The 19393-nt window shown below is 47.6% G+C and overlaps 2 protein-coding genes across 2 annotated transcripts; both read left to right on the plus strand.

The window, feature by feature from the left end:
* The first annotated feature begins 570 nt into the window (after positions 1 to 570).
* On the plus strand, positions 571 to 1072 carry LOC101724915 (translationally-controlled tumor protein-like). The gene has a single exon (XM_087209681.1). The coding sequence runs from the start codon at positions 590 to 592 to the stop codon at positions 1070 to 1072; it is 483 nt and encodes a 160-aa protein (XP_087065807.1). The 5' UTR covers positions 571 to 589.
* Positions 1073 to 12435: 11363 nt separating this feature from the next.
* On the plus strand, positions 12436 to 19393 carry LOC101708444 (keratin, type II cuticular Hb5). The gene is made up of 9 exons (XM_004872686.2): positions 12436 to 12931; positions 14434 to 14642; positions 15175 to 15235; positions 15375 to 15470; positions 16067 to 16231; positions 16483 to 16608; positions 16977 to 17197; positions 18003 to 18034; positions 18414 to 19393. Exons 1-9 carry the CDS (start codon positions 12512 to 12514, stop codon positions 18605 to 18607), a joined length of 1524 nt encoding a protein of 507 aa, XP_004872743.1. The 5' UTR covers positions 12436 to 12511; the 3' UTR covers positions 18608 to 19393.

Here is a 19393-nt window from a genome sequence, read left to right on the forward strand (position 1 = left end):
TTTCCTCTCCTGTATGAGCTTTGGATTTGTTATGGTCTTCTTTTTCTAGGAGCTTGAGGTTCTGCATTAGGTTATTTATCTAAGTTCTCTCTGTTTTCCTAATATGGGCATTAACTGCTATGAATTTCCTGGGTAGAACAGCTTTCATTGTGCCCCATAGATTCCTGTATGTTGTACTGGCATTATCATTTACTTGTAGAAACTGTCTAAGTTCTTCTTTAATTTCCTCTGTGACCCATTCATTCTTCAGGAGGGTGTTACACAATTTCCATGTGTTTGTGGGGGTTTGGGGGTTTCTTATGCTATTGGTGTCCAATTTCATTGCACTATGGTCTGATAATATACAGGGGGTAACTTCAATTCTTTTACATTTACTTAGACATGTCCTATGAGCTAGCATGTGGTCTATTTTGGAGAATGACCAGTGTGCAGGTGAAAAGTATGTGTATTCTCTTTTCCACCCGCTCCCCCCGTGTGCTGCTCCTGTTGCACCATGCTCGCTCTGAGCTCTGGGATCCTGCTAAGCTAGTGCGGCCGCATCTCCCTTCAGTCACTCTCATGATTATCTATCGGGACCTCATCAGCCAGGATGTTCTCCGACATTTACAAGATCCAGGAGATCTCGGGCGGGCTGTGCCTGGAGGTGGAGGGCAAGATGGTCAGTAGAACAGAGGGTAACATTGATGGCTCGCTCATTGGTGGAAATGCCTCCGCTGAAGGCCAGGAGGGCGAAGGTACTGAAAGCACGGTAGTCATTGGGGTGGATATTGTCATGAACCATCACTTGCAGGAAACCAGCTTCACAAAAGAGGCCTGCAAGAAGTACATTAAAGATTATATGAAATCAATCAAAGGCAAACTTGAAGAACAAAGACCAGAAAGAGTAAGACCTTTTATGACAAGGGCTGCAGAACAAATCAAGCACATCCTTGCTAATTTCAAAAACTATCAGTTCTTTATTGGTGCAAACATGCATCCAGATGGCATGGTTGCTATCCTGGATTACCGTGAGGATGGTGTGGCCCTATTTGTGACTTTCTTTAAGGATGGTTTAGAAATGGAAACATGTTAATGGATTTGGCAGTTACCTTGGATCTATCACTTGCCATAACTAGCTGTTGCTTGTCATCCACACAACACCAGGATTTTTAGACAAATGGGACTGATATCATCTTGAAAGCTTTGTTTATTTTGACTGATTTATTTGGAGTGGAGGCACTGTTTTTTAGGGGGAAAAAACATGTCATGTAGGTTGTTTAAAAATAAAGTGCATTTAAACTCATTTGAGAGAATGCCTCTTAGTTTAATACATGTGTAAACTAAATCCATCCTAGTGTTCATGGAGAAGATAGAGGCTGGTCACAGACCATTGCTAGAAAGCATAAGACTGTCTTCAGATAACTTCTGCAGTGGGAACTACTGGGACTGGAATATAAGACAAGAATCCAAGTTTTAATTCTGAGTTGCAGTGAAGGAAAAAAGACCATGCTCATAGCAGTGTCAGCATTTGAAGTGGAGCCTTATATATTTCATCACCTACAGTGGAAGTAGTTAACCCTGGAAGAGATTACCAAAAGAATAAAAAGACTAACTCAGTTGGAAGGAAAAAAAAAAGAATGTGTATTCTGATTTTGTCAGGTGGAACACTGTGTAAACATCTATTAAGTCCACTTGTTCAATAGCTTGGTTCAGTTCTAGAATTTCCTGGTTAACTTTTTGTCTAGATGATCTATTTGTGATAGCGGGGTATTGAGGTCCCCCACTACAATTGTATTAGTGCTTATTTGGTTTTTCATGTCCATTAATATTTGTTTTGTATACTTGGGGGCATTCATATTTGGTGCATGTGTATTTAGGATTGTCATCTCTTCCTCTTGGATTGTTCCCTTCACAAGGATGTAGGGACCATCTTTGTCTCTCTTAATTAGTTTTGGTTTGAAATCTACTTTGTCTGCAAATAAGATTGCTACCCCTGCTTTTTCCTGGGTTCCTGTTGCATGTAGACCTGTTTTCCATGCTTTTACTTTCAGTCTATTAATTTCTTTTTGAGTAGGTGTGTTTCTTGTATACAGCATATTGTTGGATTTTGCTTCTTAATCCATTCTGCCAGTCTATTTCTTTTGATTGGTGAATTGAGGCTATTTACATTGATGGTTATAATTGATAGATATTGACTCATCCTTGTCATGATTTTTTACTGTTGTTGGCTCTTTTATTTCTTTTTTTTTTCCCCCTTTCCCTTCAGTTTCTTACCTTGTCTGGTAGCTTCCCTCTGTTGGGCCTCATGGAGTTATGACCTTCATTATCTTTTTCTAGGATATTGTTTGGAGTGCTGGTTTGGTGTTCATGAAGTTTCTTGGGTGCTCTTTGTAGTGGAAGTATCTAATTTCCTCATCAATTTTGAAAGATAATTTTTCCAGATACAACAGTCTAGGTTGGAAGTTATGTTCTTTTAGGGCTTGAAATACTTCATACCAGGCTCTCCTTGACTTGAGGGTTTGTGTTGAGAAGTCTGCTGTGATTCTGGTGGGCTTTCCTTTGTAGGTGATTTGTTTCTTTTCTCTACCTTCTTGTAGGATTTTGTTCTTCTGTTGGGTTTCTGGGATCTTGACTATTATATGTCTAGGTGTAGATTTTTTTTTTGATTGTGGCTAGTTGGAGTTCTATATGCCTCACTCATCTGTATGTCCAATTCTCTACTTCTGTCTGGGAAGTTTTCTACTATTACTTCTGTGAGCAGTTTTTTTTATGTCAATTGTACTTTCTCCTGTTTTTTGTGGACTCCTATCAGTCTTATGTTATTCTTCTTTGCATCATCGAGCAGCTGCTGGATTGATTTTTTTGTGGTCCCTTACTATTTTTAAGAAATCTCTGTTTTCCTAGTTATTAACCTCAATCCTGTCTTCTATATCTGATATTCTGTCTTCACATTCCCTTAATCTGCTGTGCATACTTTCAATGGAGTTTTTAATCTCCTGGATATCTGTTTGAATCTGTTTCATGGATTCCATTTCTTTCTTATGCTGGGTGATCATGGTTTCCATTTCTTTCTTATGCTGGGCATTCATGGCTTCCAGCACATTTCAGAGCTCATCTAGTTTTTTATCTGTTTCTGTTCTAGAGCTTCTAATCATGTCTTTCATTCTGCTCACCATCTCTGTAGTTACCTGGGAGATTATTTCTGCTTTGAATTTTTCTAGAGCCTCATGCATCTGTTTTGTTACTTCCTGTGCTATCAGTTCAGAGTGTCCAGGTGGTTGATTATCAGACTTTTCCACCTCATTTTCCCCAGAATTTGCCTTTTGTGGGGTGGAAGTCTGAGCTTGTGCCTTGCTTAAATGTCTTCTCATTTTTGTTTTTGGTATTGTCCTTTGGTAATTCCTGGGTTGATACTTTGAAGTTGCTTATTGTAAGTATCTTTGTTGCCTGTAGTTAGAACCCTTATGGAATGATTGCTTCTCAGAGGTGTCTTCCAAATATAGCTGGTCTTTAGGTTTTGAGTCTCTAGTGGTTCTGAGGCTATCTCATTTTCATTATACCAGGAAGGACAACTGATTAGATCAATCACAGCACCTTAGCCCAAGTGATACAATCAGCAACGCCATAGCATCAAATGCATCTTAGAAAATGATAATTTGTGGTAATTATTAATCTAACACCTTTAACTAACTGTGTGAATTAAATCAAAATCAAGGACCAACCCAACATATGTTTATAGTGAATAAACTATTCAATACAGCAACTTTACCCTTTGGGATGGGGAGTTAGAAGGAGTTGGGGAAGGAGGGACAGGTAGGTAGAAGGATAGGGGAAGGTTAGCAGTGAGGCCAGAGGACACAGGTGAGAGAAGGAAAAAGAGAAGAAAAGAAAAATAAAGAAGAAATACAAACTAGGGCCAGAACAGGAACACAAAATGAGATGAAGAACAATGTTGGTCAGCAAGGGAATGAGAAAAAGAGAAAGAAAGAGAAAAGAAAGAAAAAAGAGAAAAATGAAAATTTGGAAAGAGTAGAAAAATTAAAAAATTAAAATTAAAAATAAGAGCAAAAAATACTAATAATAATTTTGAAAATAACAAAAGATAAAAATGGAGGACCTCCTTCAGGTTATGTCTCTGCTGTCACAATAGACAATGTGGCCAGCAGTGTGAAGATATAAGTCAATGAGTCTCAGCAAGCCAATCACAGACCCATGAAATTCAGGCAGATTTCTGGCTGCAAGCCCCAAGTTGAGCTCCCTGTCCTCCTGCAGGATTGAATTCTGCAACACTCTACTGCAAGTTCCAGCTCCCCTTCCATTGAAGATAGTCCAGGTTCTGATGGGAGGTAATGATCCCTCCAACTTACCAAGTGTGGTGGTCTGGTGTGCCTTTATTGCAGAGATTCTCTTCACTTTTCCAGTGGGCTTCAGTTTTCATCAAGGAGCCTGAGAGAGGTCCTCTATCTGTTGTTCATTTCTGCCTCTCAGGACAATGGCCTTTATGCCCCCCTGTGCCTCTGTACTGTGGAACCAGGTAGCAGCACAGCCAGGAGGGTGGGGTGGGGTGGGGGGGAGTTGCAGGCCTGTTAAGCTGCTCGCCAGTGGGCGTGTCGAGGGGGTACTCACCATCTCGCTGGCCGCAGGTGGACATGGCGAGCCAGTCAGAGCAGGGCTCCAGGTGGCCAGGGACCTCTCAGCCCATGTGCCTAAGCTGCTTGCCGGTAGACATGTCAAGGGGTCCTCCTCATACCCCCATATGTAATCCATCAGAAAACCTTGTCAGCTTGGCCATCAGATAATATCTAGAATCCAACCATCTCTCACCACTTTCACCACTACCAGAGTCCCCAACTGCCTTCACTCTTGTCTGGACCATTGTAGTAGTCTCCTATCTGGCTTCTGCTTCTCCTCCCATCCCCCTTCAGTTGGCCCTCAAGAAAGCAGCCAGAGTGGCCCATTTAAAACAAAGTTGAGGATTTGGGAGTAGAGTTCAGGGTTACAACACATGTTCTGCTTGTGCAAGGCCCTGAATTCAATCCTTGGCGTGTGCATGCATGCACATACACACAAATAGCACACACACAACACACGACTAAGGTGACTGCCAATTCATCCATGGTAGATAACCCTATCACAGTCCTTCTCTCCCACTAATGACAACTAAAAACTGTAGATAAAATCCAAAACAACTCTTTGAGGGTCCTGAAATGTCAGCAAAAGCAGGCAAGTCGTGATGAGAAGACAAGGTTTGGAAAAGTGACCCAGGCCTTTGTTTCTTCTTTGCTCTGTAGCCTTGAGCTGAGGGTGGGCTCCAGCTGTGGGGTTGTGAAGCATCAGCATAAACAGCTAAAACTGTCATAGAAAATCCACCTTTCTACCAAGAGGAACTAGGGAAAGGGGCCCTTGTGGGCCAGAAAATATAGCAGGGGAGTCCCATAGCCTTCTGTTTTCTCTCACAGCTTTGCCTAAAGGCAATTCTGAGTATGGGGCTGTGCAGCAGCAATGATAGGGTTAAAACTCCGAGAGAGACCTGCTGTTTCTCACATGAGGAGCCAGGGCCCCACGCTTGCTGTGACCCTGAGACACAGTGTAGCCCCATTAATACAGGATTCTGTCATCAGCAAAAATGTCCCTCAGAGGCAAAGACAAAAAGGAAAATAAAACAAAGAAAGACATTCTCAGATGAATGAAAACTAGAAGAACCTGTCACCTACAGACCTGCTCTGAAAGGTCTGAGCTATTCAAAAAGGAAGGGAAAGGATACCAGAGAGGAACATGCAACTCCAGGGATAAAGGGAGAGCAGTAGAAATCATAAATACCTGGATTAACATAAAAGACTGTTTTGCTTCTTATATTCTTTAAAATATATAATGATTGAAAACAAAAGCAATCACCTCATCAATTGGTGTTTCAAGATATGCACATGTATTCTGTATGTCTCTGTAGCATAGGGAAGAAGGTAAATGTGCATGATAAAATATTAGCCCTATGTAGACTCTGAAAGATTAGATTGTGTACATTTTACCTCTGGAGTAGCCACTAAAAATAGTAGCATATACTCAAAATCAATAGATAAGTTCAAAGGAATGTTTTTTAAATTTTCAAATAATCCAAGAAGACATGAAAGGAGTAACAGAGAAATGGAAATCAGAAAGGCTAGAAAGAAAATAATTAAAAGTGGGCCTAAATCGATCCAGATGAATAATTACCTATGATGGAGATGGTTCAAGAGTACCATCACAGAGCAGAAACACTCCCTGTTACTTCACATTTCACCTATGATGAAACTAAGGCCTAGGGAGGTTAAAGAGGTGGTGGGTTTGGGGTCCTCTGACTCCTGTGTCCACACCTATTACCCGCATGCTTCTCTGCCTGACATTTAACCTCAACAATCCTCTTGTCTCTTCTGTAAAATGCAAAGATATCTCCTACCTCAGAGAGTCCGTGTGGCAATGATATGCAATGCTATCTACTTAGAATGTTTACCCGTAGCCGGGCACACAGTAGGTGTGCAATAAACAGTTGCTCTCATTTTGAAGGTGGCTGTGATGGTGCTCCCATTTTTATTATTAGTGGGTGAAAGCTGCAGTCAGTGGCCTATCTGCCCCAGCACCATCCACATGTGGGTACAGGAGCAGCAGACTACTCCCAGCCTCTCCTGCACCTGCCACTGCATGGTCTATGACAGGGCAGTCGTGGAGGTTTGCTGCCCTCTGCTGGCCACTAACTTCAGAAAAGAAGATGCAGGAGATTTTCAAAGTAGGACTGGGCAGTGTGACTTGGAGAGGGGAGAGGGAAGGTTGGTGTTTTCGATTTTTTTTCCCACGAAAATTGTATTTAGGATGGAAACATTAAAATAAAGATTTGTCATGTATACATATATGTATACATATACCAACTACCCACAATGAATGAAGTCACTATGTATCACAAACATGTACTAATAAAAATGAAATTTTCTAAAGAAATCCATCCCCTAACACAGCCTAACGCCAGCCTAACACAGCCTTGTTCTCATCATCCTGCATTTCTGTCTGTCTTTATTCCTCAGAGTCTTCAGAAAACCATAGCCTTGAAGCAAGAAAGAGTCATAGGGAGGGGAGAGGTGCTAAGTCCTGTGATTTCCAAACAAGATGTGCTCCTTGGGCACAAGGGCCAAGGCTTCCCACAACAGGGCATTTTCTGCCAAACTTCAAATACCTATAGAATCTAAAATACTCATTCGTTGAGAAGGCATACATTTAATCAGTCAACAAATATTTACTGAGTACCTACTTTAATCCCAATGCCGTAGTAAGTGCTTGAGATTTTTTCATGAACAAAATAGACAAGTGGAGTTTATTTGGGGGTGAAAGGAGAGATAGATTATCATAGATAAATAGAATGATTAAGTAAATTCTAGAATGTCTTAGAAGGTTTTAAGAACCATTGAATAACTGGGGATTTCGCTCAGTGGTGCCTCTGCCTGCCTCGCAAGCTCAAGGTCCTGAGTTTGATCCCCCGTACCAAAAAAAAAAAAAAAGAACCAGTGAATAAAGAAATAGATCACAGCACAATAAGCCAGATGGATAATGCCCCAGGGTGGAAAGGCAGGTTGCCATTTTCATGAAAAGGGTCAGAGAGATTATATTAAAGACAGACTCTCAGGAGGCGATAGAGCAAGACACGTGGATGAGAGGGGAACATGAGGCAAAAGGGATAGCAGGGCAAAGGCCCTGAGACAGGAATGTGTCTGATGTGATCAAGGAATATTGAAGTTGCAGAGAGAAGGAGACCAGAGGAAAGAGATTGAGTGAGAGAAGTAGCAACAACAACAAAAAAAAAACAGAGCAAGGCCTCTTCTGCTGACACTGGAACTCTGAAGTCACTGGGGCATTGGAGCAACCCAACTTAATGTGTTACCAGATTGCTCTCCTGTGTTGGGAATGCAGTGTAGGGGGCACCGGGCAAGCAGCAAGCAAAGCAACTAGTGTAACAGTCTCATCTGTTCTATAACCAAATCCAGAAGTCACCTTGAATCACCCATGATTTCTCACCCATGGATTTAACCAAAGGCAGAGGGGGAAAATTGTGCCTGTACTGAGCATAACAGGCTTTTTTTCTCATTGTCATCCTCTAAACAATACAACAACTATTACATAGGTTTATATTGTGCCAGGTACTATAAACAATCTAGAGATGAATTCAAGTATACAGGAAGATTGTGTAAATTATATGCAAATACTATGCCACTGAATACAAGGGACTTGAGCCTCTTTGGATTTGGGTATCCTGGGGTCCTGGAACCAAACCCGTGGATACTCGGGAACCATTTTATGACTTTGTAAAGCTGTTTTACTCCTAAGGGAAATGGTTCTACTGCTAAAAAGACAGGAAGAATATTTTTTAAACCATGAATACAGTCCAATTTGAAATGTGAGGCTCTGTGTTGGCTAAATGTCTGTTCTGACCCAAAGTAGCCATGGAAACAGCAAAGCCACCAGGGAAACTCCCCACAGCAAGCCATCCATGCGGACAGAGTTCAGGAGCAGAGTATAGTTTCCTGGAGATCTTGGTAGGAAAGCTGTAAGAAGAGAGGTGGGGCAGGCCAGAAAGCAGCTTGGACGCCCTGGGGAAGGGACAGTTGTTCATCCTGCTGCCCCCTATTGTCCAACCTTCATTCCTCCCACACAGGATCTCTGAATCATGCCCCAGCCTGTAAAAACCAAAGAGAGGGTCATGGGGCTCAGAAGTCTCTTCAAGAGTGGAGTACCAGCATGGGCAAGTGGCACAGATCTGGGTGCACGATGAAAGTGTTGCCAGGAGAGTTGAAGGGTCATGCCCAATTCCAATGGGCTGTGTGGGCAAGCACCAAGGCCCTGCTTGGGACAGGCCTTGTTTGTGGGGAGCCATCAGGGTTGACTCAGTACAGCCTGCTAGGAGGGCTTATAAAAGCCCAGGCAGATACAAATACAAAACAGAGAAGGTCAATAGCCAGTTCTAAGGACAGACAGAGCTCTCCTACCAGGAGAAGTTTTCCTGGAAGCAAGGACATTGATTAGCATGGGAGAAAGAGTAGAGGGGAAGGAGGTTAGTGTCCCTGTTGTGAGAAGAGCAAGCTATCCAAAGGCATCCATCCCAGCATGGGCCAAACAAAGGAGGAGGACAGATCCTGAGTGGGCTGAGCAGTGAGTGATACAGCCTCAGAAACACAGGGTCTGTGCTCTGTGGAGTACAGCAGACCCAGAAGAAATCTTAGAAGTCACCAGGGGCTCCAGGTGGACAGAGAAACTCCCAATTAGTTCCTGGAGACCGCCTGGAAGTGGCCTTTTGGGAGTTATGGAAGTGGCCTTTAAGTTATGGGAGAATCATGGATTCCTGAGTAGATATTCTGACAGTGAGTGGTGCCTCCGAAGGTGTGGGGCCAGCAGAGGACAGGACAAGAGGGTAATGAGTGACCACACCTAAGACAAGAGGGCGGAAGAAGATCATTGGGAGTTGCCAGGGAAGCCCCAGAGAGGGTGTCTCAGAGACACTAAAGAGGAGAAATCATAACCTCCCGAAGACCAGTTCACAAGGCTTCCTGGGAGAGGGGCTGTTCTGGAACATTCCAGTCAAAGGTGTGACTAGGGAGAAGGCTTAGAGGTAAAGGGAGAGGTGCAGTGCAGGAAATCAGAGGGTGCAGATGGGCAGTGAGTGAGGATGAGACCAGTAAGAAGAGCTTCCATCCAGCCTCTGGAAGAGCCTGACACTCGAGGCAAGGACCTAGGGCTCAGCACCCTCCAGCAGTTGGGCGATAAGCGGGGACAGCCCTCTGGGCCTCTCTAGGGTAGAACCACAGAGCAAGGCCCCAGTCTCTCCAGGACAACTGCCCCAGACTGACCTGGGCTGTGAATTTCTTATTTGCTCTGGGCCACCTGGGGCCAGCCAGGAAGAGTCTGCCTCCCTCTCCTCTTTTCCTGAGCCCAGCCTGGATGGCCATCCAGCTAGCCCTGAGCATTCAACCAGCCCTGGGCTCAGCACTACTACACATTGCAACAAGGCAAACTTGACCCAATGCCCAGAGTACACTCCCCAACACCCCAACACCCATGTAGCCAGGTCCACCCTTGTTCCAGTCTTTCAGCCCTGCTCCAGTACCTGAAAACAGTGGGGCTGCCCCTATGTCTCCTGAATGCCCACCCTCTTTCCGAGGCCCCATTCCAAGTGGAGGAGGGGTGTGTGTGTGTGTGTGTGTGTGTGTGTGTGTGTGTTCACATGCGCATGTTTGGGGGCAAAGGAAAGCAGCTAAGACAGACCCTTGCTGGGGCAAAGACTTCATTCCCTGCTGCCCACAAGGAGAGGCAAAAATGGTTCTGGCTCCATCATCCTCAGCAAACTGAAAGAGGGCATGAGTTCTGGGGGGAAAAGAGAGGTTCCAAGATCCACTCTCTCCCATGCTTTGCCCTGTGCTCCTCCTGAATCCCTTGGACCCTCAGCACACCAACTTCAGTCTACACAGCAGTCGGTTGGCAAGTTCACTGTCCAAAGCCCCAGAACACACCCCAGGCAGCAGTGCCCCCACCGAGGGTGGGGCCTGGTGGTCATCTCCTGTGCTCCCCCAATACAGCATTCTCTCTCCACCCCAGACTCCACTTAAAATTTTTATACAAGTGAAATCAGGCTAAAGAAAACATTAAAGAGCAGTTGAAAGAGTAAAGGAGTTGTAATGTGCAGAAGAGGTGAAGGGCACAGGTGGCCAGGAACCGGCCCACTCTCTGCTATGTGACAGGGCAATAGGGATGTTTCCAACAGGAAGCAATAGTCCTTTTCCTTAGACAGAGTCTTATGGTTCCCAAAGCACCTTCCCATGAACTAATCTATTTAACTTTCCAACAACCCTGGAAGGTTGAGAATGAGTCCAACTGTATAATCAAGGAAAAGAAGGCTCAGAGAGGTTAAGAACTTCCTCTCTCAAAATCACATAGCTAGGAAGGGTTCAAGCTGGCACTTGAACAAGGTCTTCCAAAATTGAATCCATTGCTCAGGTTGCTAACTTCAGCCACTTCCCCATGAGTGAACCTGCCACGAATATCTTCTGGGGTCAGCTAGTGAGGCCTCTCCACCACCAGCAGCAGCTGCCTGCAGTCTCTCTACCTTCCCTGAAGAACAGATAAGGGATGTGGGCAAGAGCTTGATTGGCCTGGTCTTACATGAAAATTGGAGGTTGATTGGCCATGGAGAGGGGGACAGACCCAGGACATAACGAATGTGTGGCACCTTCCATGGGACACAGAATAGTAGTGGCAGTTTTTTGGTTCTGGAAGCCTCCCTGAAGGAGAAATCACCATCTGAGGAAAATCATTAGCTCTTTTTCTCTAAGTTCCTGACACCTCAAATGCCTAGCTAACCTCCCTGGGGAAAGAGACCATGTCTTCATGGTTTGTCTCAATAAACATGAACAGAATACCATTTATTATCCCAACAAGTGACCCAAGGCCATACAAAGAAGTAGAGACATTAGAAGGCCAAGACACCTAGAGCCCTCAAGAGCCAGAAATCATAGCTTCCTCACCAAGAGTGGGCCACCATCCACTCCCACCTTGTGCAGAGCAGTCTCTAGACATTCCTTTAAGGTGACAGTTCTGTGCTGGCAAGAAGAATGAACTAACTCCTCCTTCCCTGGGGTCTCGGAAAGAAGGAAAGACTCACAGAACCTGTTTCTTCCTAAAGAACAAAGGGAAGGTGCCCCAAGCAAGCTTAAAATGGGATTCTCCAATCATTACGGTCACATGAAATTGGCTAAAAGGAAGTCTTCCCATTACCCACAAATGGTCATTATTGTGACCACTGAGAGATGGGCGGTTTGTACTTTTGCTGAGTGAGAAACAGAACAGAGCCCTCTGGGCTGAACTCCAGAAAGTTCCAAATGACCATCTATCTGTTCCATGCCTCTGGAAAGAGCATGACAAAATGGCCCCTCTGGACCACCTTCCGGTCCATGCTGCCTGAATATCTGTGACACTATTGATTTATCAGCTCAAGACAGTGATATACTTGAGACTATGTCCTGCAAGAAGCCAGGTGGATCGAAGCAATCATTTCCCAAGGTTCACCCAACCTGGGACCCCTGCCATGAGACAGTGGACTCCACCAGTATCCCAAATCCACCCACCCCCAGATTATCATGGAGTTCAAATCTGTCTCCAAGTGTGGGTTGAGGCCATTTCACAGAGAGACTGCAAGAAAATTAATTACTTAATATGTGTAAACCGGCTTTGAAGATGAAAAGTGCAAACACACAATGTCCCTAATAACATCTTCAATACTTTTACGGAGCTCAACTCACTGCTGAGCTCACCTTTAAGACGAGTCCTTGGGAGTTGCTGGCCAGCTCCCCAAGCCAATAAACAACATAAAATGCCTTTTCACTCCTTTTATGAACCCAACCCCAGCTCTCCCCACCAATAAAAGGACCCAAGAGGATCAGAGAGACCAAGAGAATCCTAAGCCTCACACTCCACAGTCCACATCGACCTTTGCAACTGCTCAGACTCTGCTCAGATTCACAGGATGTCCTGCCGCTCCTACAGAATCAGCTCAGGATGTGGGGTCACCAGGAACTTCAGCTCCTGCTCAGCTGTGGCCCCCAGAACCGGCAACCGGTGCTGCATCACTGCTGCCCCCTACCGAGGGGTGTCCTGCTACCGGGGGCTGCCAGGCTTCAGCAGCCGCAGCCTCTGTAACCCGGGGTCCTGTGGGCCCCGCATGGCTGTTGGGGGCTTTCGTACCGGCTCCTGCGGCCGCAGCTTTGGCTACCGCTCAGGCGGGGTCTGCGGCCCCAACCCGCCCTGCATCACCAGCGTGTCCATCAATGAGAGCCTCCTCACGCCCCTCAACCTGGACATCGACCCCAATGCACAGTGCGTGAAGCACGAGGAGAAGGAGCAGATCAAGTGCCTCAACAGCAGGTTCGCTGCCTTCATCGACAAGGTCAGTGAAACCGGAGATAGTCCAGAGAAGACCTCAGCCCTGCCTGCCCTAGACAAGGCCCTGGTCTTTTGGGGAGACAGGCTGGCTGGCTGACAGTTCTGAGATAGCAGAGGGAGGAACAGACCAGTATGACTAGGAAGGTGACTGTCATCATTTAACTTCAGCTGAGTTTATGGAGGTCCAGGCATGGCCTAGAAATTGAGTCTGTGGCATAAAGGGTGTGTGCATTTCAGCAGACAAGAGCATACAGGAGTGACTGAGCTGTCCGCAGGAAACAGGCCTGGGCACTGGGTGTGGGAAAAGTGGGAGATAACAGAGCCAGAGGCACTGCTGCTCATGGCCCAGGCAGCAGAAGAAGTGGTGGGGAATGGACTCTGGGTACTGTGCTCCCCGAGTCCTTGATGAGCCACTCAGCAGGGAGACCCCAGGCAGGCTGTACCTCTGGACAGCAGGACCCACCTCAACAGCTTGTGGTGAGGGTTAATGAGCTTGTGCATGGAAAGTACTGGCAAATAACAGCCCTCAATAAATGATAGCTGTTATTATTTTCCAAAGACAGGAGTGGAGGGAGAGGTGCAACAGCCAACCCAGGCTTGGCAGCCTCTTTATGAATGGAAGGCTGGGATGTGGCCAAGAAGGTTGGATGCACAGCTGGGAGGCTGCTTCCCAAGGAGATCTGGAAAGAGAATAAGGACCAGCCTTTTGGGGTCAGGAATCTGGGGGCTGAGAGTGTGACCATCCTGTTATCACTTTTTCTTTAGTGATCTTAGTTAATCCTCAGAATGTCCCAGTGGGGTAGATATTATTATCTCCATTTTTCCAAACAGTAAATTGGAGCTGAGTTTACATGAGCTGTTCAGACATGTAGTGTGGGTACATGAGGGCAGTAGACAGAGACTTGAGGGATGTGGGATCCTTACTCTATCACTTACCATGAGCTGGTCATTTCATACCTTAGCAGACTCAGTTCCCCCATCTATAACATGGGAGAAGTAATATCTACCCCCCCTATAGGATTGTGGTAGCTGAAATCTATAAAAAAAAAGTCCCAGATATAGACATAGACATAGATGTATGTGACTATTCTATAAGAGTTTGTTGCTTGAGTTAATAAATGAAGGATAACTGGTAATTATAGTAGTTAAATTGACTGTCTACATGTCAGGGGCTGCTCTAGGCACTTTACATGTATTTACTGGCTCTGTCTTCCCAACAACTCTATCACCATTATCTCCATTTTAGAAATGGGAAAACCTAGTACCAAGAGGTTAAACAATTTGCCCACTTCAAGGGGAAGAACTGGGACTTGGACTAGACCTTTGCCTTTGAGCTAAGCCTAGGTCACTTTCCCTCATAGCCACAACTGCCTCCCTGGAGGCTGGGAATGGGAACCCTTGGACCTTAAACTCTCAACCCCATGTTAGCCCTGTTCAGCTAACATCCAAGAGACCAGAAACCTCCCCAGGCTCTCCCCTGAGTCGCTTCTCCACCCCCACGCATAGGTGCGCTTCCTGGAGCAGCAGAACAAGCTGCTGGAGACCAAGTGGCAGTTCTACCAGAACCGCGAATGCTGCCAGAGCAACCTGGAGCCACTGTTTGAGGGCTACATCCAGACGCTGAGGCGGGAGGCTGAGTGTGTGGAAGCCGATGGTGGGAGGCTGGCCTCGGAGCTCAACCACGTGCAGGAGGTGCTGGAGGGCTACAAGAAGAAGTGAGTGTGCCGCCCAGGGGAGGCTGGGAAGTTCTGCCCACAGTCCTTTAACCAAGCCACCAGAGACCCAGAGGAGCTGTCCACTGGGTTCTAGGTCTCCCTCAATTCCTGGGCTCCCCTATAGCCCTCAGAGGTCCCATGAATCTTGGAAAAAGTGTTCAAGGGAGTGAGAAAAGGAGCTCAGCAGAGTCCTATCTGTCTCTATTCCCTACCCTTTTTCCACTTTGCAGTCAGTTCTGCACCTTCCCCACCAATGGCATTCACTCTGCCTGGCTCTAGGGTGCACAGGTGACACTAGACCTGGGGGGTGGAGTGTACACTCCCGATCTCATCCCAGTTGCAGGACTGGGAGGTGTGAAGCCTGACTGAGAGGAGGGCTAGCCTGTGAATGATGCACAACTAGATCATGGAGAAGTCAAGATGACATCCAGAGAAGGTTATCCCTTTTCAAACTCCAAAAGAACTTGGCCAGGAGCTGTGATGTAGTTTAAATTCTACCCTCTCAGCTCCAGCCCTTCTCTCCCATGCTCAGGTATGAAGAGGAGGTAGCTCTGAGAGCCACAGCAGAAAATGAGTTCGTGGTTCTAAAGAAGGTGAGGGGACTGGTTGCAGGGAAGGGAGGAGGGGACCCATCAGTGCCATCTCTAGCATGGGGTGCCATCACCATGCTGACCAGAGCACCTTCCTGCACCTCCTCCCACATGCATGTTCCTCTTCCTTGCTCCACCCCAGGATGTAGACTGTGCCTACCTTCGGAAATCAGACCTGGAGGCCAATGTGGAGGCACTAGTGGAGGAGTCAAGCTTCCTGAAGCGCCTCTATGAAGAGGTGAGGGGCACCTGCCAACCAGCAGGGCCCAGGAGGGGGGCAGAGGTACCTGTGGTTGCAAGTGTGTGGTGCACTAGAGAAAAGCACACACACATAAGAGAGGGGCACAGTACAGGGCATGTTGTGTGGTTGTGTGTGCCTGGACATCACATTTGTGTTCACACGTGTGAGCATTATGGAGCGCATGTGTGTTTGTCTCCTCTGTGTCTGTGAGCAGTTCTGTGTGCTGGCTCAAGTGTGTCTGTGCACTGGTCTCTGGGAGTCTTGGTCTATAGATGGATATGAAGGTGTGTATCATTGGCCAGGGTGGGTCCCCGCATGGGGAGGGGGCTTAACTAGTGAACTGATTACCCTGCCTGGGATTCAACTGAGCTTCCCCGCTGGGTGCCTTTGAGTCAGGCCTTTCTCACATTGTGGACTTCAGTTTGTCCATGTTACATCAGAGGCTGTCCTCAGATGAGGCCCAGGGCCTTCTAGGGCTCTGTTGTTTTGCAGCAGACCTGGGCATGAATGTAGGGGCAAACATGTCCTCAGAGCTGGGGCACATGGCCCAGATCAGACACCAGACTCAAATGCCCTGGCTTTTGGCCCCACAGGAGATTCGTGTTCTTCAAGCCCACATCTCAGATACCTCAGTGATTGTCAAGATGGACAACAGCCGAGACCTGAACATGGACTGTGTCGTTGCTGAGATCAAGGCTCAGTATGATGATGTTGCCAGCCGCACCCGGGCAGAAGCCGAGTCCTGGTACCGCACCAAGGTGAATGGCTCAGGACACCTACCTCTTCGACATGGCAGGGGGAGGAAAGTGAAGGGTCTATTAGAAAAGGATTCTTTTACCCTAAAGATGATAAGAGAAGGGCTGACAGCTCTCAGGTTGAAGTAACAGGGCAGCATTGCCATGTGTGGTTGCACAAGCTGAACACTGTTCAACGCGCACAGTCATTGGAGGTGTTCCAAAGGACTGTTATGTCCCATCATGAGCCTCATGAGCATCTCTGCTTTCTGCAGTGTGAAGAGATGAAGGCCACAGTGATTCGGCATGGGGAGACCCTGCGCCGGACCAAGGAGGAGATCAACGAGCTGAACCGCGTCATCCAGAGGCTGACGGCTGAGATAGAGAACGCCAAGTGCCAGGCAGGTTACGGGGAAAACTCAAATGCCCAGCACAGGTGGTTTGTAACACCAGGCCCTTTGCCCCACAGTCAGGAAACAGGGACCCAGATGGAGGACAGGGGCTCTCCACTAGCACACAGCACTTGGATGGGCTGAGCCCTCACACTGACTTCCAAAAAACAATGGAGCCTTTCTTTGGCAGCCCTGCAACCACCATGAGGGAGAGATGTTGAAAAGCCTTCTCATCTCCTCCTTCGTGTCCACAGCCTTGTTAGCTACCTGCCATGGACCCAACCTTCTCTCCCCTTGCACCCCCGCCCTAGCTCCTTCTGCTTGGGTGAGCCAGGCTCTGCTTTCTCTCATCTTTTCTTCATGTCTCCACCCCATAGCGGGCCAAGCTGGAGGCTGCTGTGGCCGAGGCAGAGCAGCATGGAGAGGCGGCCCTCAATGATGCCCGCTGCAAGCTGGCTGAGCTGGAGAGCGCCCTGCAGAAGGCCAAGCAGGACATGGCCTGCCTGCTCAAGGAGTACCAGGAGGTCATGAACTCCAAGCTGGGCCTGGATATTGAAATTGCTACCTATAGGCGCCTGCTGGAGGGCGAGGAGCACAGGTGAGGCTAAGAAGGACTTTGTGAGGGTTGAAGGGAGTAATCCAATCTGGAGCCATCCTAGCAGGTAAGCAGAGCTGGGCCTAGTGAGTGCTTGGATGGGAGAACATGGATCCCTGTTCCTTCCAGTGACCCATCTTGAGCCCCACTGTGATCTGAAATGTTAACCAGGCTAGTACAGGCTCCAAAGGTAATAATAAGCCATCAAATGCTGACTCAGTGCTAGGTGTGCATTTTATAATCCTCACAATCCAGTGAGGTAGGTGCTCTTTTTCCCCATCCAAAGATACAGAAATAGGCTCAGAGTTCAGTGCCTTGCCTGTAGTTACAGTTACTGAGCAGAAGATCTGGGACCTGTACCCAAGTCCTGCTCCTCTATAACCAATTCTAGTAGCACAGCTTCTATGTAGGGCTGCACCTGCCACACAGGCTTATGCACAGTACTGATGATGCACCCCATATGCAAGTAGCTCTGCTTCATTCCTGAGCCCCATCACACACCCTGGAGAGTTTGGTTGGTTCCACCGTCCTGGCTGTGAGTGCCATTGGCACTGGGAGCAGGAGGTGGGGAGCGCAGGTCTGGGGCAGCACATGGACACCATGATCTCATCCCCTACAGATGGGAATCAGAAGGGCCGGCATCCATGGGTAGAGAGCTACAAAGAAGGAGTACATTTAATGCAGATTTGGGGGAGCCCTTCCTGACTATGTACACAGGACATAGGATGACCCTCTCTGTCCCCAGTCAACCATCTGTCTCAAGGAATCCAGCTTAGGCCCTAGAACTAATGGAGTTTCTTTTTCCCAGGCTGTGCGAGGGCGTGGGCTCTGTGAATGTCTGTAAGTATCTGCTTGAAATTCCCCTCGACGATGGCTTTGCTGATAGGTGAAGCTGAACCCACTGCCCTAATCCATCAAACCCAGAACGTTCTCCCACTGACAAGGGCCTTTGGTCCTCTGGGCTCCTCACAGGAGACACCAAGAGAAGAGAAGGCAGAGTTGAGCGCCCCTAACTGGCAGCCACAGTGAACTGCAGGCCATGGAAATGGGTGCTGCAGTCCTTGCTTCATTCTAGATAGGCGCTGAGGCTAGGCACCAGGCCAGTGCCATGGAGCACCAAGAGAGGAGGCGACTCCTATAATCTGATGCCCCAGGGTCTGTCACAGGGTGGGGGAGACCCAAGCAAGCTCCTCACCCTGGATGTCTTCCTTTTCCACAGGTGTCAGTAGCTCCCGCGGTGGCGTCACCTGTGGGGGCCTCACGTTTAGCACCACCCCAGGGCGCCAGATCTCCTCTGGCCCCTCTGCCACTGGGGGCAGCATCACGGTGATGGCCCCTGACTCCTGCAGCCCCTGTCAGCCCCGAGCCTCCAGCTTCAGCTGTGGGAGCAGCCGGTCGGTGCGCTTTGCATAGGGTGGGGGCCTTTTGCCAAGTCACCTGCCCCACCTCCGTCTGCCCGACACTGAGTGATGTGTGAATGGAAAATGTGTGCTTGCTTCAGAATCTTCCAGATGTTCCTACAGAGGGAAAAACCCTTGGGCCACTCTCCTTCACCTTCTCATCTTAGGGAGCTGCTCCCTCCCTAGTTCTCTCCACCTCAGGTAGAGGGTCACTCCCAGCCCTTTGCTTAACTCCAACTTTGGCTCCAGACCACTGTGTGTTATTCACAAGGCTCTCTGGCACATTATCAGTCACCTGGGGTGATGGACAGTATAGAAGCTTGGCCTTCCCTGGGTCAAGGCATGATCCTAACCACCCAGCCAGGGTTCCCACAATCTGAGAATCAGAGAAGTGTCCCCTGCCCCCAGCAGATGGCCAGCACTGCCAGTTTATTCTTGGTTGAGTTTGTTTGTCTTTCTGCCTGTCTGCCTTCCTCTGGGTGACCATGCTCCAGCCAGGCTCTTTATGTGATCTGTAGTGAGAGTCCCATTGTCGTGGGAATCCTTTTGCCTACAGCCTCTGGGTTAGGGGACTTTGAAGAAGGTCTTGCTATCCAGTGCACATTTATACATTTCAAAGACTCCATGGTTGCTCCAAATGTCCCTCTTCCAGGTGCAGGAGGGTACTGTCCAATGCAGAACTGGTGGGGTGGAAAACATTAGGCCATTTCCTGGGTTTCCCTCTGGTTATGTTTGTGGGTACCTTGCCTTCTGGGTTGTCCCAATCTGTGTTTCAATAAAGGCTGCTGCGATGCAAGAT

Source organism: Heterocephalus glaber, unplaced genomic scaffold (assembly GCF_053883595.1).
Source record: "Heterocephalus glaber isolate CG9 unplaced genomic scaffold, H.glaber_assembly_v1.0 deba00001060, whole genome shotgun sequence".
Taxonomy (NCBI): Eukaryota; Metazoa; Chordata; class Mammalia; order Rodentia; family Bathyergidae; genus Heterocephalus; species Heterocephalus glaber.